We start from the raw sequence: 20,393 nt of genomic DNA, 5'->3' as shown, positions 1-20,393 counted from the left end.
GCTTTTTCCAACCGTTTATTGTGTCGTTCATATACAGTAAACTACGGTTATAACGAACTCAAAGGGACTTTAGTTCGTTATAACCGTAATTCGTTATAAGCATATATACAGCATAACTACAGCATATATTCGGGACTAAAAAGTCAGTTCGTTATACCCGTTAGTTCGTTATAACCGTGTTCGTTATAAACGTAGTTTACTGTACAGTACTTATGCACGTCACAACGTGTCGTTCATATACAGTACTTATGAACATCAATTTCGCTGCCATGTGACCGAACTCGTATATGGTGTAAACTTCACATTTAAAAAATATACATATTTGTTTTAAACACAATAAAACAAACGTATTCACAATACATCATGAATATATAAGTACTTTGTTAACTGACACTTAACATATAAGTTATGTAAGCTTTGGTAAGTTTATTCAGTGGCATCATGATGTTTCAGCATGATGTGATGCAGTTTTTATATCTCTCCCACATAGCACCATACCCGTGCTTCTTGGTTCCGCTTTACACACCAAGAATTAAGATCAGGCGAATATTGGATTCGAACTACGATCATGGGTTGCCCGCATCCCTAAGGTACGCAGCTCCGCATAGCGGATTCCGACACCAAAGACGCCTTGGCCATCTGTACCTGTGCTCCAGTTCCAGAAGTACCTACTTGTATTGACAATGTATCGCCAGTCGATATGTGCAACCCCTTTCGGTCATATGTTATACACAGCCGTACATTTTATTTACCATTGTGTTTTGACAGAATGAATATTGTGTTTAAAGTTTTGTGTTACACTTAGTTTGGACCTATGGAACATTTTACTCGGGCTCCAAACAAAACTGATTTGCAAACAGATGCATATGAACGGAAGCCTTTTGGGGCCATTTATTTTATACTTACTTGAAATTTCAAGATGTTATGTTGAAAGTTCAATATACTCTGTTGAAATTTCAAGATATAAAACTTCAACTTAGTATCTTGAAATTTCGAGAGAAAAAAAACAAAAAAACAAACGGCCCTAAAAGGCTTCCGTAGAAATGAGATGGGGGGTGGGGGTGGGGGGAGGAACTGTTCTCGTGTTTTACAAACAACAAATTGTTCACTGGGCATGCTGGTAGTGCCGTGTATACTGGGTATTACTCACATATAACTTACAAGGGATGGTCCAGTCGTCCTAGGCGCCGCAATTCTCTGTGTGCAGAGTTCCTTCCCTTGGATGTGCAAGGAATCTACGGTCGTGGGTTCGAGTCCCAGATTCGCTCTGGTTATGTCAATAGGTTTGTCAGCACCATTTCCATGTGTGTGGGTTTCATCATCGTGATGACGACTAGAAGACCCGCATCACGTCGGGCTTTACTCCCTCATCATTCAGCTGGTATAATAACTGAAATACTGCTGGAAGCGGAGCTACCCGTGAAGATGCGGATTAGAACTTATCTTCAGCAACTCATGCTTCACAGCCGAAAAAAATGCACTTTCCGTTTTACGGATCCTTTGCGGACACCTCCGGACACGTCGCGTGGTCAGGCTCGCTGACTTGGTTGATGCACGTCATTGTATCCCAATTGTGTATATAGATGTTAGTGATGTCAATCACTGGATTTTCTGGTCCAGTGATTGCGGCTAGGTAATATGTGCATGTATATTTGACGTGACATGTATCACTTCCTCAAAAGCTGAATTTTTCACTATTCCGCTGTGATTTCATGAAGATTTATAAGTGAAAAATATATATATATGAATTATTTGTTTGTATTTATTTTAAAACAACAGGAAAAAACATTAACACAGAAAAGGAGATAAAAAAACAACTCACTACTGCTGTGGACGCGTTTTATAAGCAATGGTAGCGCAAGGAGGTGGGGAGGGGTGGGTGAGGTGAAATGGGGTTTGACGTCGCTTTCAAGATTATTGCACTTATATGGTGACGTGCATGCACGTGTGTATGTGCGTGCGTGTGTATGTGGCTGCTTGTACTAGACCGGACTAATGCCGATTTAATAGTGCTAGCCCACTGAGATACCATGCCGCAGTTTAACATGGATACCCCACTCAGACACAGTAAACTGACTCCGAGCTGATAGTCCTGGTTTCATCCCCTAAAGAACATGTACCATCTTTTAAAGTCCTTTGTATATTCCTAACTAGTCCTATTAACTGCCGCCGTGTCTTTGAACCGTTTCATCATAAATTGGAGTAACACTGCCTGTTGCTAATCCGGGTACCCAGGATCATTTTTCTATAGTATCCAGTCCGCCATCTTGGAATAAGGCTATTCTTTTCACAGATTTGTTTTGAACCAGCATCTCAGGCACAACTAGAATATCAGATGATCTGTACCTACTCGGCACCGTCCACACACCTACAATGCTTGAACATAGCTTCTTTTGTCAGATGATCTGTACCTACTCGGCACCGTCCACACACCTACATTGCTTGAATATAGCTTCTTTTGTCAGATGATCTGTACCTACTCGGCACCGTCCACACACCTACATTGCTTGAATATAGCTTCTTTTGTCAGATGATCTGTACCTACTCGGCACCGTCCACACACCTACATTGCTTGAATAGAGCTTCTTTTGTCAGATGAACTGTACCTACTCGGCACCGTCCACACACCTTCAATGCTTGAATATAGCTTCTTTTGTCAGATGATCTGTACCTACTCGGCACCGTCCACACACCTACTTTGCTTAAATATAACTTCTTTTGTCAGATGATCTGTACCTACTCGGCACCGTCTACACACCTACATTGCTTGAATATAGCTTCTTTTGTCAGATGATCTGTACCTACTCGGCACCGTCCACAAACCTTCATTGCTTGAATATAGCTTCTTTTGTCAGATGATCTGTACCTACTCGGCACCGTCCACACACCTACATTGCTTGAATATAGCTTCTTTTGTCAGATGATCTGTACCTACTCGGCACCGTCCACACACCTACAATGCTTGAATATAGCTTCTTTTGTCAGATGATCTGTACCTACTCGGCACCGTCCACACACCTACATTGCTTGAATAGAGCTTCTTTTGTCAGATGATCTGTACCTACTCGGCACCGTCCACACACCTACATTGCTTGAATATAGCTTCTTTTGTCAGATGATCTGTACCTACTCGGCACCGTCCACACACCTACATTGCTTGAATAGATCTTCTTTTGTCAGATGATCTGTACCTACTCGGCACCGTCCACACACCTACATTGCTTGAATATAGCTTCTTTTGTCAGATGATCTGTACCTACTCGGCACCGTCCACACACCTTCATTGCTTGAATATAGCTTCTTTTGTCAGATGATCTGTACCTACTCGGCACCGTCCACACACCTACATTGCTTGAATATAGCTTCTTTTGTCAGATGATCTGTACCTACTCGGCACCGTCCACACACCTACATTGCTTGAATATAGCTTCTTTTGTCAGATGATCTGTACCTACTCGGCACCGTCTACATACGTACATAGCTTCACTATCGGTTGAAGGTCCCCTCTACGAAATCATCGATACATTGAACCAACCTCTGGTCGACATCCTTTTTTATATTCAGTCTGGGGTCACCGATAATGCTGCTTCTTGTTGAACTAGCAGCGGATGAGTCTGATAAGTAATAGTGAAACACATCGCCAGTGTCGAATTTATGTAAAATCGGTAAATCTCTCTGTTGTGGAGACAATTCTTCTGACGCTTCACAGGGACGAGGCAGATCGGGATGAAGCCCTTTTCCTGCGATCCCGTCATCAAGTGTCAATCCTGAAGTTTTAGACTTGAGTCTCGTACCACCCTCGCTTTCGGTATTGGAACATGAAATGTCATTGAATATGACGTGAGACCTTGACCTTGACTGACCTCTATTCCATGACCTCTGACCTGATGACCTTGACTTCGGAGTGGTGTAAGACGTCATATTCTGGTACGTGTCACCAGAGGTGGCTTGTGGCCGATCGTTGAAAGCCACGTGTGCAGACTGACGGTTGGTCGACTGACCATTGGAGGTGTCCGACTGTCTTGGAGCAGAGGAAGTTGGTGGATGGTATGCTTTCACAAACGACACATCCGATTCACCGACTTTCTGTACATACTGGTCAGATACAGACGGCAGCTGACGTTTGGTGACATCTGCGATAACTGTATCAGGTTGTATTGCCTGGCCACTTGCATCTTCAACAGCTTTTACTTCAATGGCTCCAGAGATAGCGTCTTCTACTGAGAGGATCCTGTCTGCAGCAGCGTTTGTCAAACCCGGTTCACCCAAGCGGTCTCCTAGCCATTCTCTTAACGATGACAAAGCGGGGTTTATATACTCAACCATGATATGAGCTTCTGGTGGAACTGTCGCGTTAGTTTTACATGACTGGCAGAGGTAAGTGCACGTGCGGCACTTCCCCCGCAAATAACAAAACAAAATGATAACAGTGAACAAGACAAAACAAGAAGCAAGAATATAGAAGTTGTCCTTGTATGAAGTCAGCATTTCCTTCAGTCCGTTTATCAAACCAGGCGAAGTGTTATCTGAAAACAAAGAGAAATTATATTTGCGACACAATGTACACTCCTACATGTTTCCAGTTTATCGCCGCTTTAAACACTGTTTCCGTTACAGCGTGGTGCGGTCCTTTGACTTTTACACTTTGGTTAAACCCACTAGCACAAAAGAAATATTTATAATCAGACCGAATTTGGCATTCCAACCAACAATCACATGATCTCCACGTACGTCGTAGGCATGGCGGGGGCACGGGTGGCCCAGTCGTCTAAGGCGCCGCGATTCGCTGTGCAGAGTTGCGTCCCTTGGGTACGCCAGAAACCTATGAGTGTGTTCGAATCCCGGTTCGCCACGATTATGGTTCTAGGTTTGTCAGCACCATACCCGTGCTTGTGGGTTTCACCTGAAGTGGTAAACGTCTGAGACCTGCATCACTTCGGGCGTTCCTCCCGGATTAAGCTGACGCGCCACGATATTACTTAATACTGTTAAAAGCGGCTTTAAACCCAACTCACTCAGTCACTTAGGCATGGCAAATGTGGCATTTGGAACGTGTGGGACGGCCACACGTGCCCTCGATTGAAAATGTACTTTGCAATCTAGTCTTGTCGAACACCGTGTGTTCACCGTATTTCCCTCAACAAAATACACTGTCGAAACACATTTGTCAGTTTTATTTGGAAGGAAAGCACGAATTGAGGCAGGCATTAATCACATTGTTATTTTGCAATCTATTGTTTCAACCCCGTGCCATTTTTTCATTATACAAATCGGGTGTATTATTATTATTATTATTATTATTATTATTATTATTATTATTATAATAATAACCTGCTCCATGACGTTCTTGACAACCAGGATAAAGACTCAGGCGTGTGACATTTGAAGACGGGCAGAAGGCACACTGGGTGTCCATTTCGGCCGAGCACGGTGTTGAAATGTACATGGAGGGTGGGCATATCCTAGCGCACGGGCTGCACGTGCTTCCGTCTCGTAAAAACTCTTCATGGGGGCAGTCTCGTGAAGGTTTGTCTGCAGAGGACGTTGGACTTGAAGAGTTGTCAGAGCGGTGTGCATCTGCTGGCTGAAGATCAGTCGGTATTTTCGTTTGGTTTTGTTCAGAAATGGCGGTTACTGTCGGTATCTGGAACAAAAAGAGAGTTTGGAAAATTCAAGCCATCGATTTTAAAGAAAAAAATCATATGAAATTATTTACAGTAATTTGTAATTGGTTTGGTTGGTTTGTTGTTTAACGCCGCACTCAGCAATATTCCAGCTGTATGACGGCGGTCTGTAAATAATTGAGTCTGGGCCAGACAATCCAGTGATTAATATCATGAGCATCGACCCACGCATTTGGGATCGATGACATGCATCAACCAAGTCAGCGAGCCTGACCACCCGATCCCGTTAGTCGCCTTCTACGACAAGCATAGTCACCTTTTACGGCAAGCATGGGTTGCTGAGGCCTATTCTACCCCGGAATCTTCACGGGTCCAGTAATTTGTAGTTACAGAAATAGAGTATATAGTAAATACAGAAATTTCAAAGATAATCTGATATAAATAAAATCATCATCATAAAAATTTGAATCATAATTCAGTATCAGACTTTCTTTTCATCGTCTAAATCCTATCAAGATGTACACATATATGAGAGGCATATGAGAGGATTTTCCATCGCACTTTATCGTTCCTAATTATACATAACCCTTAGACATAAGTAAAATATGTGAAGAGGTCATTCAAATGATCTGGATACTCTGTTAGTGTCATTGCAGTGACAAGTGTAAGGAATAAAACAAACGAATGACTTGATAGGGCGCCAACTTGTTGGATATACAGTAAGGATAGATTGGCGTCAACTTGTTGGATAGATAGACAGACAGATATATACGACATGTAGATAGCCTTAGCTGGTGTTTGAATACCAGCGGGCAACTGTGTTTAAAGGGTGTGTACTGTTATGAAATTTAATTCAATTGACACATATATATTATGAGAGCTTTAACGGCTATTGAATACAGCACATACATGATTAGAGTTATGTCCCTTTGGAATTGCACAACACACCGAGATGTTTATGCAATGTACGTGACACGTATCTCAATTTCAAAGGTCATCCAATGAACGTGCAACAAGTATACTCAATCTAAAATTAGCTCTCCGGAAAAACCACACACAGCTGATACATTACGGGTACGGCGTTAAACAGCAAAAGAACAAAACAAACAAATCATTGCACTAAAACTAATGCTTTTAGGTCATTTTTTACACAACATTCCAAAATACCTGATATGTGAGAATAAATGAGTATTTGAATTCGATAATAGAAATCACGTGTACGACAAAGATGAGCATATATTATTTCATAGATTGCATTATTTAAGAAAATGGACAAAAACGGTATTGGTGTTGTTTTTTTATTTTAAAAAATAAAACATTGAAACCCAAATGAAAAATACAGAATGCATGTAAATTGAAATGTCTTTGACTGTCGACCAGATATAAACAATCAACAAATATAACGCAAGATGAATCAACTCACCTGCATTTGACAAAATAGCAGCAACATTATCGCGGCAGAGAGCAGCGTTGTTGCACTTCCAGAGTGTGGCAGAGGTCCCATCCTGAACCGTGCTTGAAGTTACATGTAGAAGACGTGGCGGAATCACAGCATTTCTCTTCACCGAGCTCCCGTACTGACCCATTAATCGAAAACAGATCGATCAAACTCGGCCTGAGTTGGAGGGTTTGTTTACAAAGTGACGTGATCGTTGCAGTGCGAATGACTGCGCTCCTGACTGATTGCGTTAACACTTTCAGCAGGGTATTCCCCATTTTCTTCATTTTCCCGCGTTTTAATGGCCTCGCTTTGAGAATGCGAAATGTGATATCTAAAACTGGCCCCTAAGAGAGATGAGCACTCTCTTCGATGACGTCTAGTTCAACCGCCCCAGGAAGGCAGAGAGTAACACACAAACATGGTGTCCTGCTATGTCTGCAGTAATATTTGTGTTAGTACATTCGTCAAAGAATAACACAAAACAATATACTTCAGTATCTTTTAAATGTTATTATCACAGATAGAATCAAACTGTTATGTAAGTGACTGATTGCCAGGAAAATCATAATGTTTATGTTACGTTTGTTAATTATGCTCAAAAATACACAAGGATACTATGTATTAACAACAATATGATACAACTTTTACAAACTGTCAACATCACAGATATTGTTTTCATGCATTTACAAAGATGTTATTACGTTACAGTTCCATTAATTTCAACAGGCATGAATTATGTGATTAAAGGGGAAATATAGGTTATTAACTGAGGATCATGATCATGTTGATGAGTTTGCCATATCATGATTAAAAAATCATGATAGTGTTGAGCCCCATATTTAATTTAAGTCATGTGTATCTGTTAAAAGAATACATGTTATATATTTAGTTGTGTCAGCAAGATAGTCCAACCATGCACGAACATCCACCAGGGCAAAATTTCCATCATTGTTATCAAAATTCCTCTCCACTATCGCTGGACAATAGTTGGTACTCTTCATTAGGAATATTTAAGTAGTCTCCATCAAAATATGTGTTAAAATCATTCCATTCATAGTCTAATGTCGTGTCAGTACCTTTTGAAACTATACTTTCTGTATCTGCACATGTATAGATATTATGCCACATTTGGAAGACAGGGAGTACAATGCAAACTGTATATACAGATGATTATTTCATATCTGTATGTTTACAAATATATCACTTTCTTAATCCAATCAAGAAACAATAAAAAGAAGTATCTCCCTGGCATTACCTTGCAATAAAAGTCTAAAAATGTATGGCAATTTGGAGCAGACGACAGTTTTCCATTTCCAACCAATCCGGCGTCTTGGTTTGGTCACGTGACCTAAACACGTCATTATGGGGGCAGAATCAACTAGTGGCTTCTGAATTTTTTTCTTCATTTGCACAGGATACAAGTGCCAATACAATTTAATAAATTGTTTACTTAATTATCCCACAAGACTGTAGTAATGACAGTTTGTTTTTAGCACTTGTGGGATAGAAAGATCCTGGACAAGAAGTATGTGACCCTCCAGTCACATCGTTTACCCCTAATGAAGAACTGTCCATTTGAATAGATGATATCATTATATTTACACAAAACAAAGACGATATATTTGACCTCGGGTGACAGGTCTTTCACCACGATCACAGATATCAGCGATAAAGTGTAAACTGTTGACACAAAGTGAATTCCAGAACCAGCTATTTCTGAATGAAATGTTTCAGAAAGGGTGATGCTCTTTAACCAACCAGATTGCTACACTATACTAAAGCTCCACCTTTTTCTGTGATTGACTCTTTTCCAAATACACCAACAACCAATACAAAATGTAGAATAATGCTTTATATGGCTTGAGATAAAAAGATCCTGATATTGAAGTTGAACTACAGGGAAAAACTGTACAACCGGAAGTGTGAACATATTACTTTTGGACCGTTTACTGGAGCCAGGCTGTATCATTATATCATGATAATTACTTATAATTGGAGGTGGACCTATGATGAATTCATATGTGAAAAAGTAAGGGCTTCTTTTATTTTAACTTCTAAGTAAATAAGATATTTCTAATGACACCACTTTCTTGTTGATCAGTGGTGTTTCAACCTGGTATCAAATTACATTCTCCATAGGCGCTGTAGAACCAGAACGAGGCGGGATCCCCCTGCTATAAGCAGGCTTTACTAATAAAAGTGTAAGCTTATGAGTGATTTTTCTTGGTTTTCACTCCTGAGCTTAGTGGGTCTTGGAGTAGCCTCCCTTTGCCCACGAGGCGCCAATAACATTGCAAAGGTAACGAAGCGTATATAAAATCCTTTGTCTAGTTTCAAGTACTGATGATATGGTCCTGATTTGTTTCTTTGATGTTTAACGACACACTCGGCAATATTCCAGCTCTATGACGAAGTCATGTAAATAATTGAGTCCGGAACAGATAAATCAGTGATTGATATCATGAGCAACGGTCTACGTCGTCGGGGTACGATGACACGCACTCAACCACGTAGCCGAGCCTGACCACCGATTCATTTGGTCGCCTCTTACAACCAGCCTACCTTTAACGTGCCCAGTTCTATCCCGGAATCCCCCCTGAGGCCTTATGATTGTAGTTTGGTTGGAATAGGTTTGTCATTGTTTGTCTATGCATAGCAAGAATCTTAGCTGCCGATAAAGCATAAATATGAGGTGTTTGTTTTTTTCCTGATATCTCTAATCGCCCGACATGGGTACAATATGTGAAGCCCATTTCTGGTGACCCCCGCCGTGATATTGCTGGAATATTGCTAAAAGCGGCGTAAAACCATACGCACTCACTCACTCTAATCGCCATCTTCTCACACACTACATTCGCAAATGTTCAAACATTTCTTATCTCCTGTAACCAGTGATTATGTTGAAAAAGCCGAGGAGAGACTTACTGAGGATCGAGTTGTTATATTGTTATCATGACCATCTTTGCTCATGTTATCAACCACTCGATTAGATTTTTACAGGTATGTGGTGACGCTGGGATAGTGCTGACTCAGGTGTATAAAACATTCACCTATTTCACTTCTAGTTGACGACGACCTGTCATATTCTAATCTGGGTCAGACAAACCATTGATTGATATTATGAGCAACGTCTCTAACCGTCGGCGAGCCTGACCACCCGATCCATTAGATCGCTCTTACAACCGGCATATATGGCTGGAGATTAACTCTAACACTGAACAAGCACTTTTGACTCTCACGAATTGCAGATGACTATCACATCGTGAGACCGCCGTCAAAACAATGCTGCCGACATTGATCGATGTTCATGCTATCACCCACAGGTTTTCTGTTACTCAGTATTAACCGGTCGGCTTGATGTAGCTGGAATATTGTTGGCTGCTGCATGAAACAACACATTCACTCTAACACTGTGGGGGGCACGGGTGGCCCAGCCGTCTCAGGCGCCGCAATTCGCTGGGCACTCCAGAAACCTGTGATTGTGGCTTAATCAATCACGCACTGCCAAGCATTATTATGTGATGACCAACCCTTCGCTTGCTATTACCTTATAATGTACTGCCAGTTCTACTGATCAGAAAGGGGACACGGGTGGCCCAGTCGTCTAAGGCGCCGCGATTCGCTGTGCAGAGTTGCGTCCCTTGGGCACGCCAGAAATCTATGATTGTAGGTTCAAATCCCGTTTCACCCCGATTATGTTTCTAGGTTTGTCAGCACCATACCCGTGCTCGTTGGTTTCACCGAAGTGGTAAACGTCTGAGACCTGCATCACTTCAGGCTTTCCTCCCACATTAAGCTGACACGCCGTGATAAAACTGGAATACTGTTAAAAGCGGCGTTAAACCCAGCTCACTCACTCACTCTAATATGATGTAACACCCAATTCAGATGCTGAGGCTGTAAGTTTCAGGCGTAGAAGTCGAACAGATTTCCCTTAAAAACGACTTAGCATTGGTTCGCGCATTTTCGCCCTTGATGTGTTTTAGCGACCGAATTCCTCCCCAGGCTGTTTACGCAAATGCCATTCATAATGTTAGAGTGAGCTAATTAAAGTGAGATAATGCTTATCAAAATATATTTTCATTCAGAGTTAGACACGAGACACCTGTTCAACTGAATATCTGTACAAACACAATCTGCCCTTGCCCGGGGAAACCTAATTATGTTAGAGTAAATAATTAGATTTAAACATGAAAAACGTATATCGTGCCCGAATTTAAGTGACATTTGTAAATCTGGTTGTTTTGATGTAAGTGTTTGTAACCTGAACAGACAGGCCAGCCAGAAACATGGGTTATACCCAATTATTTTACGTGGTTATCTCCCTTTACCCGTAAAGTGAACATGATATTAAAGTGCACAACGACATTAAAACTGATTGCAACAATGTGAAGATGAAGACTGTTTAACAGCAATGGGAGCCCAGAGACTGGACCCCCGTACACTGTAGGTCGGTCAAGTGGACACTCGTGTTCCCTATCACTCATTAAGGAAAAGAATGTGGGAAAGACAGGTGTTTGTTTTGTCAAAAAACAGACATAAGTTTTAATTTGAAATCGATTTGGCCGTATTTGCAAGGAATTCAGTGGTGACTTCTTTTGCCTCTGGGCTTTCCCCCTTATGGCTTCGGGGTTCAGTTCCCTGTGAATAATTTTTTTATGCTCGTGCTTCGCGGCTCTGTTCCCTGTGGCTATGCTCCTTCTCCGGGGCTCTGTTCCCTGTGGCTATGCTCTTTCCCTGGGATTCTGTTCCCTGTGGCTATGCTCTTTCCCTGGGATTCTGTTCCCTGTGGCTATGCTCTTGCTTCGGGGCTCTGTTCCCTGTGGCTATGCTCTTTCCCTGGGATTCTGTTCCCTGTGGCTATGCTCTTGCTTCGGGGTTCTGTTCCCTGTGGCTATGCTCTTGCTTCGGGGTTCAGTTCCCTGTGGCTATGCTCTTGCTTCGGGGTTCTGTTCCCTGTGGCTATGCTCTTTCTCTGGGATTCTGTTCCCTGTGGCTATGCTCTTGCTTCGGGGCTCTGTTCCTTGTGGCTATGCTCTTTCCCTGGGATTCTGTTCCCTGTGGCTATGCTCTTGCTTCGGGGTTCTGTTCCCTGTGGCTATGCTCTTGCTTCGGGGTTCAGTTCCCTGTGGCTATGCTCTTGCTTCGGGGTTCTGTTCGCTGTGGCTATGCTCTTTCTCCGGGATTCTTTTCCCTGTGGCTATGCTCTTGCTTCGGGGTTCTGTTCCCTGTGGCTATGCTCTTGCTTCGGGGTTCTGTGTCCTGTGGATATGCCCTTCTGGTCTTCTGTTCCCTGTAGCTATGCCCTTTCTCTGGGATTCTGTTCCCTGTGGCTATGCTCTTGCTTCGGGGCTCTGTTCCCTGTGGCTATGCTCTTTCTCTGGGGTTCTGTGTCCTTTAGCTATGCTCTTTCTCCGGGGTTCTGTGTCCTGTGGCTATGCTCTTCTGGGGTTCTTTGTCCTGTGGCTATGCTCTTTCTTCGGGGCTCTGTTCCCTGTGGCTATGCTCTTTCTCTGGAATTCTGTTCCCTGAGGCTATGCTCTTTCATCGGGGCCCTGTGGCTATGCTCTTTTCCTGGGATTCTGTTCCCTGTGGCTATGCTCTTGCTTCGGGGCTCTGTTCCCTGTGGTTATGCTCTTTCCCTGGGATCCTGTTCCTTGTGGCTATGCTCTTGATTCGGGGTTCTGTTCCCTGTAGCTATGCTCTTTCTCCGGGGTTCTGTGTCCTGTGGCTATGCTCCTTCTCCGGGGTTCTGTTCCCTGTGGCTATGCTCTTTCTCCGGGGTTCTGTGTCCTGTGGCTATGCTCCTTCTCCGGGGTTCTGTTCCCTGTGGCTATGCTCTTTCTCCGGGGTTCTGTGTCCTGTGGCTATGCTCCTTCTCCGGGGTTCTGTTCCCTGTGGCTATGCTCTTTCTCCGGGGTTCTGTGTCCTTTAGCTATGCTCTTTCTCCGGGGTTCTGTTCCATGTTGCTATGCTCTTCTGGGGTTCTTTGTCCTGTGGCTATGCTCTTTCTTCGGGGCTCTGTTCCCTGTGGCTATGCTCTTTCTCTGGAATTCTGTTCCCTGTGGCTATGCTCTTTCATCGGGGCTCTGTTCCCCGTGGCTATACTCTTTCTCTGGGATTCTGTTCCCTGTGGCTATGCTCTTCTCTTTCTCTGGGATTCTGTTCCCTGATGCTCTTGCTTCGGGGCTTTGTTCCCTGCGGCTATGCTCTTTCCCTGGGATTCTGTTCCCCCGTGGCTATGCTCTTTCCCTGGGATCCTGTTCCCTGTGGCTATGCTCTTTCTCCGGGGTTCTGTGTCCTGTGGCTATGCACTTTCTCCGGGGTTCTGTTCCATGTGGCTATGCTCTTTCTTCGGGGTTCTGTTCCCTGTGGCTATGCTCTTTCTCCGGGGTTCTGTTCCATGTGGCTATGCTCTCCTGGGGTTCTGTGTCCTGTGGCTATGCTCTTTCTCCGGGGTTCCGTTCCATGTGGCTATGCTCTCCTGGGGTTCTGTGTCCTGTGGCTATGCTCTTTCTCCGGGGCTTTGTTCCCTGTGGCTATGCTTTTGCTTCGGGGTTCGGTGTCCTGTGGCTATGCTCTTTCTCCGGGGTTCTGTTCCCTGTAGCTATGCTTTTGCTTCGGGGTTCTGTTCCCTGTGGCTATGCTCTTTCTCCGGGGTTCTGTGTCCTGTGGCTATGCTCTTCTGGGGTTCTGTGTCCTGTGGCTATGCTCTTTCTCCGGGGTTCTGTTCCCTGTGGCTATGCTCTTTCTTCGGGATTCTGTTTTCTGTGGCTATGCTCTTTCTTCGGGGCTCTGTTCCCTGTGGCTGTGCTCTTTCTCCGAGGCTTTGTTCCCTGTCTCTATGGTTCTGTATCTTGCGTGACTCTTCAACTTGACCCTGTACACTTAAGACTGGATTCCCACATATACAAATTCATGACGTTACTAAAGTGGGAAGCATAATGAACCACGATATCCCGAGGACACTATATGCGAACACACGTGAGTGAGTGAGTGAGTGTGGTTCATCGCCACTTTGAACAGTATTTCACTTATATCACGGCGTGTCAGCTTGGTGTGGGAGGAAAACCCAAAGTAGCACACATTTTAGACGTTAACCAGTTTGGTGAATCCACGAGCACAGGTTTGGTACTGACAAACCAAGAAACGGGGATTCGAACATACGACTATAGGTTTCTGGAATGTTTGTTTGTTTGTTGTTTAACGTCGCACTCAGCAATATTCCAGCTATATGACGGCGGTCTATAAATACTCAAGTTTGGATCAGACAATCCAGTGATTGACACCATGAGCTTCGATCCACGCAATTGGGATACGATGACATGCATCAACCAAGTCAGCGAGCCTGACCATCCGATCCCGGATCTTCACGGGTAGGTTTCTGAAATGAAGTGACACAGCTCTACACATCGCACATATGAAGGGAACTTTTTTAATGGTATATATTTAAACCCTATATTTATAAAAAAAATAACATTAACTTATTGCCATCAACTAGGTTTAAAACTAGGAATCACTCACTTCCTGTTGAGAGAGGTCGATGGCTAGATCTACCCCATGTTGATGGGATGTCCACTTTGTAATACTTCTGTCGGTGACGGTTTCAAGACTTGCTTGAGTGTACACACCACAGGAAACTGATCGTCAGCGCTTTCTTTAAACTTATTGTGTCAAGCTTGATTACCATAAACTACATCAACTATTTTTACTCCGAAAGAAACCTCAGCAGATCTGTCTCCCGTATACTTAAAAAAGTTCTAATGTATACTCTCATACGCATGCGAATGTCTCTGCTGTTCAAATGACCCTCTTGCATTTATGTCCATGTACCACTGGGAGTGGTTATTTATGAAAAAAACAATGTCAATGTCAATTAAAACATGAGCAATTCCCGCCATCAGGCACGATATCACGCAATCAGCCTTAAAGTCTTTTTAGTCTTTTTTTACGACAAGCATAAGATGGCGACCCTTTGATAATCTGAGGTGAGGGCTTGGGATTTATTTTTCTCAAATATATTGTCCCTGAAAATTCTTGAAAAAAATAATGATGCTTTATATTGTTGGGGGGTTAAAGAAATTGTCTGGCACAAAAATGACATTGTTACAATGTGCCAAAATATTTTGGCTCATAGTTTTAATTTTAAATGTTTAAATGTTTTTGTAGCACGGGTGGCCTAGGCTTTGTGCAGAGTTGCGTCCCTTGGGCACGCCAGGAACCTATGTTTGTGGGTTCGAATGCCGTTTCGACCCAATTATGTTTCTAGATAGTGGGCTTCACCAAGGTGGTATATGTCTGAGATCTGCATCATTTCGGGCTTTCCTCCCACAATAAACTAACACGCCATGATATAACTGGAATAATTATTGATTATTGTTTGAAAGTTATTAAACCCCACTAACTCACTGCGACATCCATGGGATATTGGGGACACATGGGGACCTAGTCATGTTATAGGAAAGCGGGGTTCGGCAGAGCCTTCAATGTCCATCTTGACTGAGTTTACCACAAGGGCAGCACGACCATGCTCGCTCAAGGAGTGTTTCCTGAAATGCAGTCTGGAATCTGGTGTTCACATTTAGATGTGGTAATAAGTGTTATTTCCTGTTTTCAATGTTTATCTCATCGGTACACATGCAGTAACACACATAATCTAGTGATGGCGTTACAGCCAGGCACGTGATCAGTCGATGTCGCCATGTCTGATACAGTCATGGCAACGCCTTTGATCAGCTCTCGACAGTTTCCGCCACTCTACGGAAAACTCAAAAGAAACAAAACGCGTGGCGTTATATTTTTTGTCATGTAATTCTACCGTAATGTGAACAGCATTGCACTTTTAGAACATATTTTTTACACAATAAAGGTCCAAGTGGTTATTTAGTTACCGCCTGAAAGGTGACTAAAAACCCAAGGAAATTAAACCTTTAACATACAAGAGCCATTAAAATAAAAGAGGGTGGTCCCTCAATCGAAACCTCGTCACAGAGCTATATCCACAAAAGCTTGAGTTAACTGAGCAACAATCAAGGCAAGAAGTCAGTAAAATAAGAAGGGTAATGTGACCTTTGGACAATCGACAACAATTGCAAGGGCTCAACATTAAAAGCCATCCATGATGATACCAGCACAACACTAGGGAAGGATGCCTCTTCCTATACCACTGTAAACAGGTATGAGTCTAATCGTGACAGTGAGAACCTTGAAGACGACCCCATCCTGGAAGGCCTGTGCATCGGCAACGTAAGAAATGATCCAAAGAATCCACGACATGGAGATGACGACTGGCGAATGAGTGAGTGTCCTATTGCTAGCTCAGTAGGCATTTCCCAGGAGAGGTGAGGTGAGGTGAAATGGGGTTTAACGTCGCGTCCAAGATTATTGCACTTATATAGCGACGTGCATGTACGTGTGTGTGTTTGTGTGGCTGCTTGTACTAGTCCGGACCGATGCCGATTTATAGTGCTAGTTCACTGAGATACAATGCCGCAGTTTAACATGAATACCCCACTCAGACACAGTATACTGACTCCGAGCAGACCAGTCCTTGTTTAGCCCCTTAATGCAAAGCGCCAGACAGGGTAACAACAAGTACCATCTTTTAACGTCTGTTGGTATGACGCGGTCGGGGATCGAACCCTGGACCTTCCGCTCTCCGGGCGGACGCTCTACCACTAGACTACGGAGGCGGTCTCCAAGGAGTGAGTACCTTCCATTATCACATAAACGTTGGCAATTAAGCTGTTTGGGTTCCAAAGCTTCTGACTTTTGATAAAAATGGCACTAACCCTTCACAAGCCACAACCCGTCCCCACCACTAGCCCTTCCTCACCACCAACCTTCCCTACACCGACCTTGCTCACCAACAACCCTTCTCCACCAACAACCCTTCCCCACCACCAACCTTTACCACCACCAACCCTTCCCCACCACCAACCCTCCCCACCACCAACCTCCGCCACCAACCCTCCCCCACCAACAACCCTTCTCCACCAACAACCCTTCCCCACCACCAACCTTCACAACCACCAACCCTCCCCACCACCAACCCTTCTCCACCAACAACCCTTCCCCACCACCAACCTTCACCACCACCAACCCTTCCCACCACCAACCCTTCCCCACCAACAACCCTTCTCCACCAACAACCCTTCCCCACCACCAACCTTCACCGCCACCAACCCTTCCCACCACCAACCCTTCCCAACCAACAACCCTTCTCCACCAACAACCCTTCCCCACCACCAACCTTCACCGCCACCAACCCTTCCCACCACCAACCCTTCCCAACCAACAACCCTTCTCCACCAACAACCCTTCCCCACCATCAACCTTCACCACCACCAACCCTTCTCCACCACCAACCTTCCCAAAAACCAACTCTTCCCCACCACCAACCCTTCCCCACCAACAACCCTTCCCCACCACCAACCCTTTCCCACCACCAACCTTCCCCATCACCAACTCTTCCCCACCACCAACCCTTCCCCACCAACAACCCTTCCCCACCACCAACCCTTTCCCACCACCAACCCTTCTCCACCACCAACCTTCCCCAAAACCAACCCTTCCCCTCCACCAACCTTCCCCACCACCCACCCTTCTCAACCACCAACCCTTCCCCACCACCAACCCTTCCCCACCACCAACCTTCCCCACCACCAACTCTTCCCCACCACCAACTCTTCCCCACCACCAACTCTTCCCCACCACCAACCTTCCCAACCACCAACCCTCCCCACCACCAACCCTTCTCCACCACCAACTCTTCCCCACCACCAACCCTTCCCCACCACCAACTCTTCCCCACCACCAACCTTCCCCACCACCAACTCTTCCCCACCACCAACTCTTCCCCACCACCAACTCTTCCCCACCACCAACCTTCCCAACCACCAACCCTCCCCACCACCAACCCTTCCCCACCACCAACCCTTCTCAACCACCAACCCTTCCCCACCACCAACCCTTCCCCACCACCAACCTTCCCCACCACCAACTCTTCCCCACCACCAACTCTTCCCCACCACCAACTCTTCCCCACCACCAACCTTCCCAACCACCAACCCTCCCCACCACCAACCCTTCTCCACCACCAACTCTTCCCCACCACCAACTCTTCCCCACCACCAACTCTTCCCCACCACCAACCTTCCCCACCACCAACCCTCCCCACCACCAACCTTCCGCAACCAACCCTCCCCACCACCAACCCTTCCCAGCCACCAACCCTTCCCCAACACCAACCCTTCCCCAAAACCAACCTTCTCTACCACCAACTCTTCCCCACCAACAACCCTTTCCCCACCACTAACCCTCCCCGTCACCAACCTTCCGCAACCAACCCTCCCCACCACCAAACCTCCACCACCAACCCTTCCCCACACAAACCCGTTCCCACCACCAACCCTCCCCATCACCAGCCTTTCATAACCAACCCTTCCCCATCACCAACCCCTCCCCACCACCAACCCTTCCCCACCATCAACCTTTCCCCACCACCAACCGTTCCCCACCACCCACCCTTCCCCACCACCAACCTTCCCTACCACCAACTCTTCCCCACCACCAACCCTTTCCCCACCACTAACCCTCCCCGTCACCAACTTTCCGCAACCAACCCTCCCACCACCAAACCTCCACCACCAACCCTTCCCCACACAAACCCGTTCCAACCACCAACCCTCCCCATCACCAGCCTTTCACCACCAACCCTTCCCCATCACCAACCCCTCCCCACCACTAACCCTTCCCCACCATCAACCTTTCCCCACCACCAACCGTTCCCCACCACCCACCCTTCCCAAACAACCAACCCTTCCCCACCACCGACAACCCTTCCCCACCACCAACCCTTTCCCACCACCGACAACCCTTCCCCACCACCAACCCTTCCCCACCACCAATCTTCCGCCACCAAACTTCTCCACCACAAACCCTTCACTAGAACCAACTTTCCCCACAACCAACCCTTCCCCACCACCAACCCACCTCACCACCAACCCTTCCCCACCACCAACCCTTCCCCATCACCAACCTTCCACCACCAACCCTTTCCCACCAACAATACTTCCCCACCACCAACCTTCCCCACCACCAACCCTTTCCCACCAACAATACTTCCCCACCATCAACCCTTCCCCACCACCAACCTTAACCACCACCAACCCTCCCCCACCACCAACCTTCCCCACCACCAACCCTTCCCCGCAACCAAACCTTCCCCAAAACCAACCCTTTCCAACACCAACCTTTCCCACAACCAACCTTTCCCAACGACCACTACTCGACACAAGAATCTCAAGAATATTTAATGGCGAGTGTCTTAGTACAAATAAAACCGTAGTTAAACCTGGTGTGTTAAAGAGATATCTCACAGTGTCACATCGGTTCAAGACATTACTCTCCTTTTTGTGCTTTTAGCAAGTTATTTCAGTGGAGATATATCAAGCTAATGGGATACTTGTTGTCAAGAGTCAACCGAAGTAGAAGACAATTAGACAATCTATACAAATAACGGTATTGTTCGTAGAAGGATCGATCAATCACTGCATCTCAAGCAGCATTCTTCATCTTATCACCAAAGAAAAAAGTCTTATTTGCGATTCTAATTTAAATGCATCTAATGCATTTTTTCCTGGGTGAAACATGGGTCCTTAGGGAATTTATTTTCAGGACAATGCGAAATGTAGGCTACATATGAAGTTTGTACTGAAACTCCAGATACATGTACATGGACACCACGACATCAGCTGGGATGCAGAATTCGAAGCCGATCCAGAGGTTATTCATTGGGTTAAACCTCCCCCTTTTTAAATAACGTGAACCTACACATCCACACGCGCGCACATTGAGTTCGTGAATACCCTCCCCATTTATAAAATCGTTAATGTGGTAGTAGTAGTAGTAGTGGTGAGGTGAGGTGAAATGGGGTTTAACGTCGCGTCTAAGATTATTGCACTTATATAGCGACATGCATGCACGTGTATGTGTGTGTGGCTGCTTGTACTAGTCCGGACTGATGCCGATTTATAGTGCTAGCTCACTGAGATACCATGCCGTAGTTTAACATGGATACCCCACTCAGACACAATATTCTGAATCCGAGCCGACCAGGCCTTGTTTTAGCCCCTTAATGCCGAGCTCCAGACAGGGTAACAACAAGTTTCTTTTCAACGTCTTTTGGTATGACGCGGCTGGGGATCAAACCCCGGACCTTCCGCTCTTTGGGCGGGCGCTCTACCATTAGACCACGGAGGCGATTAGTAGTAGTAGTAGTAGTAGTAGTAGTAGTAGCAGCAGCAGCAGCAGTAGTAGTAGTAGTA

General features: G+C 45.2%; 2 protein-coding genes across 2 annotated transcripts; one reads left to right on the top strand and one right to left on the bottom strand.

The window, feature by feature from the left end:
* Positions 1 to 2,383: 2,383 nt before the first annotated feature.
* Positions 2,384 to 7,413, bottom strand: LOC124137498. Its single transcript, XM_046503831.2, has 3 exons — positions 7,048 to 7,413; positions 5,332 to 5,644; positions 2,384 to 4,526 (listed from the first exon to the last, which is right to left on the bottom strand). The coding sequence occupies exons 1-3, from the start codon at positions 7,126 to 7,128 to the stop codon at positions 3,487 to 3,489; spliced, it is 1,434 nt and encodes a 477-aa protein (XP_046359787.2). The 5' UTR covers positions 7,129 to 7,413; the 3' UTR covers positions 2,384 to 3,486.
* Positions 7,414 to 11,479: 4,066 nt separating this feature from the next.
* On the top strand, positions 11,480 to 19,382 carry LOC124137512 (mucin-2-like). The gene is made up of 4 exons (XM_048388141.1): positions 11,480 to 11,511; positions 16,242 to 16,311; positions 16,890 to 17,324; positions 18,291 to 19,382. The coding sequence occupies exons 1-4, from the start codon at positions 11,480 to 11,482 to the stop codon at positions 19,380 to 19,382; spliced, it is 1,629 nt and encodes a 542-aa protein (XP_048244098.1).
* The last annotated feature ends 1,011 nt before the right edge of the window (positions 19,383 to 20,393 follow it).

The sequence above is a fragment of the Haliotis rufescens genome, unplaced genomic scaffold (assembly GCF_023055435.1).
Source record: "Haliotis rufescens isolate VD_foot unplaced genomic scaffold, xgHalRufe1.0.p SCAF_7, whole genome shotgun sequence".
NCBI classification, from domain to species: domain Eukaryota; kingdom Metazoa; phylum Mollusca; class Gastropoda; order Lepetellida; family Haliotidae; genus Haliotis; species Haliotis rufescens.
Note: the sequence above shows the minus strand (reverse complement) of the source record. Positions and strands in the feature narration are given on the sequence as shown.

Excerpts from the sequence above, each read along its gene's own strand:
- LOC124137498 (XM_046503831.2), bottom strand. The coding sequence starts at position 7,128 with ATGGGACCTCTGCCACACTCTGGAAGTGCAACAACGCTGCTCTCTGCC. Across the intron at positions 5,645-7,047 it reads TGCTATTTTGTCAAATGCAG|ATACCGACAGTAACCGCCAT; the intron begins GTGAGTTGATTC and ends TTTTTGTTCCAG. Across the intron at positions 4,527-5,331 it reads TCAAGAACGTCATGGAGCAG|ATAACACTTCGCCTGGTTTG; the intron begins GTTATTATTATA and ends CTTTGTTTTCAG.
- LOC124137512 (XM_048388141.1), top strand. The coding sequence starts at position 11,480 with ATGGGAGCCCAGAGACTGGACCCCCGTACACT. Across the intron at positions 11,512-16,241 it reads AGACTGGACCCCCGTACACT|GTATGAGTCTAATCGTGACA; the intron begins GTAGGTCGGTCA and ends CACTGTAAACAG. Across the intron at positions 17,325-18,290 it reads CCCCACCACCAACCTTCACC|CCACCAACCCTTCCCCAACA; the intron begins GCCACCAACCCT and ends AACCCTTCCCAG.